This window comes from Ochotona curzoniae, unplaced genomic scaffold (genome assembly GCF_017591425.1).
Source record: "Ochotona curzoniae isolate NIBS_2020 unplaced genomic scaffold, NIBS_Ocur_1.0 patch4, whole genome shotgun sequence".
In the NCBI taxonomy this organism is placed as follows: domain Eukaryota; kingdom Metazoa; phylum Chordata; class Mammalia; order Lagomorpha; family Ochotonidae; genus Ochotona; species Ochotona curzoniae.
Genome location: NW_024466972.1, coordinates 648,825 through 657,257, shown reverse-complemented (window position 1 = coordinate 657,257; position 8,433 = coordinate 648,825). Strand labels below are relative to the sequence as shown.

At 38.8% G+C, this 8,433-nt stretch overlaps 1 protein-coding gene across 2 annotated transcripts in view; it reads left to right on the top strand.

The window, feature by feature from the left end:
- The first annotated feature begins 275 nt into the window (after positions 1–275).
- Positions 276–8,433, top strand: part of LOC121167594 (frizzled-6) — a 30,217-nt gene continuing 22,059 nt past the window's right edge. Inside the window, exons 1-2 of one of the 2 annotated variants that reach the window (XM_040997096.1) lie at positions 278–418; positions 529–613. In XM_040997096.1, coding sequence (XP_040853030.1) covers positions 384–418; positions 529–613 — 120 coding nt within the window. In that variant the 5' untranslated portion in view covers positions 278–383. Of the gene's footprint in view, positions 614–8,433 lie in introns of both variants that reach the window. The other variant, XM_040997095.1, reaches the window with a different exon arrangement.

The window sequence follows — 8,433 nt, the reverse complement described above, 5'->3', positions numbered from 1 at the left end:
TCTCTGCCCACCTTTAAGCCTACGTTCCGTAGGACAGAAAGATTGCCACCAAATGAGACTTCTCAGCAAATGATAGTGTCATTTCACAGTCACGAGCTTTGGGATTACAAGCGAAGACAGTGTGGCCTTTGGCCAGGGCAGGTGGGTGACTGCCTGGCCAGGATGGAATTTTCCATCATTTTCCCTTAGTTCATGTCCCAAGATGAAAATCTGCACCGTGCTATCCGCATTGGCGGTTATGACAAATGCTTTTTCACCCTCTTGATTGTTTTGACAGTAATTGACCCAGAACTCAATTTCAGGAAACCAGCTGCCTTCAAAATGGTAAAATAATGAGATGAGGAATTTGAACATTTTTGCCTGTGGATGGGAATCTCCTGAGCATGCCAAGCTCAGTTAAACCGAGATCCATGGTGATGTCACGGATTTGAAGAACATGGAAACGCTTACATTTGTGTTGATATGTGTGTCTCTAACCCTGGTAAGGGGGCACAGTCTCTTCACTTGTGAACCCATTACGGTTCCCAGGTGTATGAAAATGACCTACAACATGACATTTTTCCCCAATCTGATGGGTCATTATGACCAAGAAATTGCTGCTGTGGAAATGAAGGTGAGTGGTTAGTTCTTCATGCTCTGGAATAAGCTGTAAATCCACCTTTATTTTTAAACACAGAAGGGGATTCCTGCAGATTTTATAGAAGTCATGTTTTGGAAAATTCTTTTGAAAGCCAGAGCCCCCTACTGATTGGTATTTTGTCTCGAGTTGGATTATTTAAGATAGGGCATGTTTTTCATAATAAAAGATGATGATGAATAATATCTACATGTCTTATACCTGGTAAATATTTTGCTTTCCTGAATGAAGCATGGTAGTTTCTCTAGAAATGCTTTTTTTTTTTTTTTTAAATCCACAGACCATATGAATATAATCTGTGTTGCCTGGACTAAAAGTGAAGAGATTTACATGTATTTGTAAGGAGCTGTGATGTTTACTTGGCACAGATTTTTTTTTTTTTTTCTGAAGCCAATTCTTGGACTTGGGGCCTGCAAGACAGTGTTTTACTAAAAAGTGACTGTTTTCTAAACATAACACCTAAGTTTTCTTTGTCAGATAGTTATTAAAAGAAACCACATGTCAGTCCGGGCACTGTGTCACTACAGATTGCCTGAGGTGCCTCTGTTACCTGCCAGCGCTTCAGAGATATGTAAATTGCTAGGGAGGTGTGGGAGAGCCTGTCTCTGCAGGAACCTGCCTTCCCATGCAGATCTCTTAGAGTGATAAGTCTCCTGCAGGAAAGGAGACTAATGCCTTGGTTTTTTTGTTGTTGTTTTTGTCTTTTTTTCTCCAGCAAAACTGCCTAAGAGTGGTAACGCCTTTTTTCTCTTCCAGTTGTTGCTAAGAGATGAAACTCCTGTAAATTTAATGTAGATGCTATTTTTGGAACTGCCTAGATTTGCTTTTGTGGCTTTGAAGGCCTTTCATTGTTGTTCATGTGAATAGTTGGCTGACTACCTCTTTGTAGATTCATGTGTAGAATTGAAAGGGTTTTAAATACTAAACATATGTAATTTAAAAGGCTATTACATATAATATTAGGGCAATCTTTGGTTTTTCAAACCTGTGAAAGATGTTCTTTTGAACACTGAACAGGTGATATCGTGAGCTTTTTGTTGATTAATCAGAAGCATTTTGATGGTTATGCTTTGATTAAAATAAAATGTGTGTGGATTAAACAATTATTTAATATAATATTTTAGTTATATTGTAATTATATGTTTTTTGATACTGATATGTTTGTAATTACTTTAAAACGCATTAGTTTTTTTTGTTTGTTTTTTGCTTTTGTCAAACTGGGTTTCTTCCTACAACTAACTTTGTGCATTTTGGATTAAATGCTAACAGTGACTTTTAAATTTCATATCATATAAACTGGAGTTCTTTAGAGTAACATGATAAAGACATGGAGAGATATATTGTAAGATGGGAACAACTATTTTTTGTTCTATATGTGTCTTTTAAAACCAATTATTTCAGAGTAAAAAAAAGTTTTTGTTTTTTTATTTACTAAGTCTCTTTCCCAAATAATTGTGGCTCTCAACATTATCAAAATGGCTTTTTGCTTTTTCTTCTTTATTTGATTACCAAGTTTGCCAGTTTATTATTTTATATAATATTTTTCACAAGCTGTCCACCATCCAACTGCTGATGACAGCCAACCTATTTATTTCCCCAAATCAGACAAGATTGAATGTATTTAGGGTGTTCTGGCCATAGACCTAAACTTTTCCATTGCTTTTTTTTTTTAAGATTTATTTATTTATTTATTGGAAAATCAGATATACAGAGAGGAGGAGAGACAGAGAGGAAGGTCTTCCGTCCGATAATTCACTCCCCAAGTGAGTGCAACGGCTGATGCTATGCCAATCCAAAGCCAGGATCCAGGAACTTTTTCCGGGCATCCCACACAGGTGCAGGGTCCCAAGGCATTGGGCCGTCCTCGACTGCTTTCCCAGGCCACAAGCAGGGAGCTGGATGGGAAGTGGAGCTGCCGGGGTTAGAACCAGTGCCCATATGGGATCCTGGCACATTCAAGGCGAGGAGTTTAGCCGCTAGGCCACGCCGCTGGGCCATTCCATTGCCTTTTAATCAGCTTTTTTTCTCCTAAAAATCATACGTTGTGGGTTTAGGGATACAAAAGGAAAAAGCCATCACATAGTCATTTAATGCCTGTATTAACCTAAGCCAACAGGAGGAAAAAGAGACAGAAGGGGAAATGCAAAGGCAAAATGCAGGAAATATTCAACTTGGCTCAACTGAACGCCTGCATCTAATTTTTCTTGGGTCTGTAGTATTGCGCTTTTCCTTTTTCTCATTTGCATTTATATTCAACTACAAGCATTCGCTTTTCGTTCTATATTGAATGACCAAGATCCTATCATTTGAAAGTTTTTAAGTGATCCTAAAGATCATGCAGTGCTTCTTAACTTCTTTTAATCCCATTAATTCTTTTCAGAATAAAGGGATTTAAAAAAAATTAAATACTTTAATTAAAATTAAATTTGATTAATTAGTTTAAATGGTTACAACGCTAAAGAAATCAATTACATTGAAATATGCTTCTGTGTGTGATACAGGTCAGGAACTCCTGAACCCTATATTATACAGGTGAATCACTGAAACCAAGTGAATTTATGATTTATCCAAGGTTTGAGTGCTGTGACTTGACAGTCATCTCTGCCTACGTGGGCCATAAGCCACCTTCAACTGCCATTTAGCACCTACCTTTATTGGATAAATAGGATTATATTTCCTAAGATCTAGAATGCAATGTATCATTCCATTTCTTTTTGCTTTTTCTTTATAAATGTAGTTAAAACAGTAACTTTTTTTTTAACCTCTATTTGACTCTACCTCTTCTTCTAATCATTGCCATGAATACAGAGTTTTGTTAAACAAAATCCCTAGCCTTCTCTTTCCTCCTTGTAGGGGTGCCAAAGTGATTTAAAAAAAAAAAAATACAAACCTGTGTGCTTAACTTTGAAGTTGAAATTCTTAACCATTTCCCTAAAGCTGAAAAGTAAAGACCTGGTTTTACGACCATGCCTGACATGCTCTTCAGAAGGGAGCTTGTCCAGCTGCCCATCTTGTCTCTTTGCACATTGTGCACTCTGTTCATCAAAATGACCCATTTGTAAACTCTCTATCTCTGCCTCTCCTCAGGACCCTGACATGCTAGAATCCCTTGCAGGCTTCCTAGGGACTGCTTTCACCCACTCAATTCCTTGAAGTCTCAAAGTAATTATTTTTCACGAAGGCCACTTGGGCATTTCTCCAAGCATGTTTCCTCAGCTCACTTTCTGTGCTGTCAGTATTTAACGTGTACAGCTGAACTCATACGCAGGCAGCATTGTAATTACGTACATGCCCTCTCTCTAGATTGTAAACTTGTTGCAGGTAGGGACCCTGTTGACTCATCTGTCCCTAATTAATGCCTTCTCATTGGAACACAGTGCCTCTGAGCATTGTGCATTCTCAGTAAGTATTGAATAAAGAGAAAAGCTGGTGTGTCCTCTTCCAATAAATCAGCAAAGAAAAGTTTTCCCCAAATCTTTGCCTTGTACGTCTGTTTTCTACAGTGTCCAAGTGAAAGCCATTCTGAAAATTTTCAGTGATTTTCATATTGTCCTTGTTTGTTCTATTTCAGCCTGTCTTAGATAAATCAGTTCACATCCTCTATTTTCTGTTAACTGTACACATATTTGTTAGAATGCTCAAGGAATTTAATTTTTAGCTATTTCTGCTTATGTATATGAAATAAAGGAATTCATCTTTTGATTAAACCATGGGATTATAAACGGTTTGTGCCAGAAATTTTCAACATTATAATTTGTTGTGAAACATTACACTTAAGTTTATGACTGTTGTTCTGGGAAGTCCTGAATTCTAGCTGCATGTACCTTGGCTTTTGTAAAAATGTGATTTATAGTTTATCTAAAGAACAGCCTGGGTTTTTACCTGCAACCCAACTGCCTTTGGTTGCTACAGGTCCCTGTGTGGTATCCAGCTCTGACTGTGAGTTAGTGTCAGGTGGAGGTGCTGAAGAATTGTTCAATGATTAGAGCAACCAGCTGTGGTTTCTTTGTCACCAGGAATTCCAAATAAATCAAGATGTACCTTGTTCCTGTTTTATGCCTCAGTTTTTGTTGTTATTGTTGTTTTGACAGCTAGACTATTATAGAATTTAGACTTTTAATGGCCACTGTGATTATATGAGGTGACAGTTCAGTTCATATACCAGCCACTTGTTAATGTGTTATAAAGGCAAGATAACACACACCGCCCCAGCCTACCCAGTTATCATCTGTGAAGGAAGAGTTCAAGGAAACTTTTTTTAAGAGGCTGTCCTCCTTTTTCTTAGTATTAAAGTTCAGGACCCACTGGTTTAGAGCAGAGATTACAAACTTTTTCTGTAAAAGGCCAAATATTTTTGATTTTTCACATCGTACAGTTACTGTCATCACTAGACAACTTGGCATTAGGTGAACAAGAGTGTGTGGCTGTGTTTCAGTACAGTTTTATTTACAAATGCAAGCATTGGGCCCTTTAGATTGCTAAATCTTAAGCTACTTGAAGTGTTTTAAGAATCTTGTATCATGTAATACATAAGCATTATTATGCACACTTATTAATGCTCCCTGATTTATATGTTATTTACTTATTTATTTGCTCTCTATATTACAAAGTTTTTAGAATTTGTCACAAACTGAAATTATCTGTCTAGGATATCCTGGTTCTTTAGTTTTGTCTCAGAGGTTGCTTAAAGGAACCCAAGATTTTTTCTTCATTATCTGAACCTGAAATCACTTGTGTTATGCAGAGTTAATTTACAGTTCTGAATAGCAACTTGGCTTGCAAATGAAAAGGATGTTGTACAGTCTAACTCTCCCAAGTGGAAAAACAAATGGTTCCCGGTTTTTCTTTTGTTTCCTATCTAGAGCATTGTTTCTCAAATTGTGAGGTTGATGTCCCCTGAGAGACTGATTTCATCCAGAAAGAGCTGAGGCTGATCTAGGGAAAATGGAAACAGGAATATTGTATTTTTCTTTTTGTGTTGCCTTCAATGAGGTCTAGGCAAAAGCAAAGCCATGTATTGTGTTCAGAACAGCATGGGGTCATTCCACTTTTAAATAGTCTGAAGGGACCCAAGCCAAAAACAATCTTTCCTTTCTACCTGTTAATATGTATTATTACAATGTCTCTATTCAGTTAAAAATAAAAGAATGGGAAAGAACTGGATAAACAAATTAAAAAAAAAAAACAAGTTCTAGGTGGTACACTAGTTTTGTTGAACATTTTCAATTGTTTGCACATTGAAGAGTTTAATGGACTTTTTTTATTATCACCTTTCTTACCCTATGTCCCTGAAACCTCATACACAAGGAAAAAGTGTATTTGGTGACGTCTTTGTTCTTCAGGGAAGACTATCTGAAAATAGCTGCTGCTATTTTGAAGTAGCTGGGAAGGAACTAGGCATTGAGAAGTGATTCACGTCAGTTGAGTATATAAGTAGCACTTTTGTATTTTAAATAAAGAAACCACTAGCTCACCTTCATCAGTGAAACTGTGTATCTGTAGTAGGGAATGTCCTGTGCTTTCTCAGGGTGTTCAGGGTAGATTGTGTGTGTGTGTGTGTGTAGATATTTCTTCTGGGAAGCCCTACTGGTGGACAGGTTCCTATTCCAAGCCTTGGTGCTCTACCATCTGGAATGCTATCGTACCTTCAATATGTTCAGACCATGAAGAGAAGAATCAGATTATCATAGCATGAAGAGCTGGCTGGTCCTTTCCTTGATGCATCTCACTGAGGCCAGATGGAGTTTGTCCAACAAATATTTGGATGCCCCAGTAAATACATACTTGAAGCATCCTTCAGGTCCTGGGAATACCATCCTGCACTGGACAGGCAGCTGTGTCCCTGTGAAATTTATATTCTGGCAGAAGAAATACTAGGCAACCTGTTTTTGTCATTATGCACTTAGCTCTAGTTTTTAGCAAAAGCTTTTTTCTTAGATTACATTTTACCCTTGATTACTCATTTCCAAAAACACTTTTAGACCTATTTCAATGTTTCTTTGCTGTGGTCAGGTTTTGTTTTCTCATTTATTAGATGTGGCTCTTTGGTTCTTATAGCTCTGAAATAATCCTCCTTCCCTTGCAGTTTGAATGAGTCTTCCCTTTTTGTGTCTTTTCCATCCAAGATGTGGTTCCTGAAAAAGAATTGATTAGAAAAATAGCAGGTGGCTCAGAGAACCAACAGGTAGACTAGATTGTGAGCTCAGACAACAAGATTGCATCTGCTCGGGGTCACGCAGGGCATGTCAGTGAGGGCAAATCTTGCATGGAAGGGACCAGGGCATTTTCTGTGACATCAAATAAGACCTTCCCCTCCAGAGAGTAGGTTGGTGACTGCTCTGCTTCTCATAAATTAACTGCTCAGCAGAAGACAAATGAGCCATTGGGAGAAATCCATGCCTCCAGCTCTGGGCACCCCTTCCTGCCAGCATAGCCCTTTTGTTCCTGAGCATAATGAGCAAATACTGGAGAGAAGGCTGATTGACGTCTGTAGACTGGATTGTTTAGTCTACGTGTTTAAAAGCTTCCTCTGTATTGAGGCCTTTTGGTTCACATCCACACCAACAAACATGTTTTCACATTGTAGGCTTAATTTGGTAGAACTCCCCCTTTTTACTGCTTTTTTCGGATTTACCAGTCTTTAATCTTTTTCCTTATGAAATCCCTATCCAAATATACAATTAACTGTAGCCTATGGATCAATGTAACTTCTACCACAGACCTGGAATCCAAGTCCTATAGTAATTCACTCATGCCCAGGGCCATCTTCTAAAGCCAGGTTGTTCCTGTTTCCTCATCAGTCATTTGGTCACAGGAAACACTCCATTGAAATCACAGGTGTGGGCCCGGCGCGGTGGCGCAAGTGGTTAAAGGTCCTCGCCTTGCACGCCCGGGATCCCATATGGGCGCCGGTTCTAATCCCGGCAGCCCCGCTTCCCTTCCAGCTCCCTGCTTGTGGCCTGGGAAAGCAGTCGAGGACAGCCCAAAGCTTTGGGAACCTGCACCCGCGTGGGAGACCTGGAAGAGGCTCCTGGCTTCGGATCGGCATAGCATCGGCCCGTTGCGCTCACTTGGGGAGTGAATCATCGGATGGAAGATCTTCCTCTCTGTCTCTCCTCCTCTCTGTATATCCGCCTTTCCAATGAAAAAATAATAAAAAATAAATCTTAAAAAAAAAAAAAAAAGAAATCACAGGTGTGTTTTAAGGAGAGCGTAGTAATGGGGCAGAAGTTGGCTTTCCAAGATGGTGAGCAGTGTCTTCAAGATCTGCCATTGGAAGATGGAATACTGCTTAGGTACACCTGACAGGAGTAGGTGAATTTGATACTGCATGGTTCATGCAACTTACATTGTTGATCTCTAAATGGTCCATCATTGTGTTCAGTCTCTGCCAGGGGCCAGTAAGCAAAATCAAGGGGAAATAATCCTTTTACTTATATAAGGTTAATCTCATTTGTATTTATGTCTTATGGTATCTAGGATACATGTTTATGGCCTCATCAGTTTTATATTCTCCATATGATGGACAATGTTAAGTCCTATAAAATGATGGTATGGTTAAAGTCCATGATTCTCAAAGTTTGATGGATTGTCAAATGATTTGAAAGGCTTATTAAAGTGTAAATCACTAGCTCCATCCCACAGTTCTTGAATCGACAGGTCTGGGGTCAGATGGAGAATTTGCATCTCTAACCAGTTCCGAGGGGATGTTGAGCTGCTGATTCAGAGAACCAGCACTGTAAGGCAGAGTTGTGTGTGTGTGTGTTTTTTAAGATTTATTTATTTATTGGAAAGTC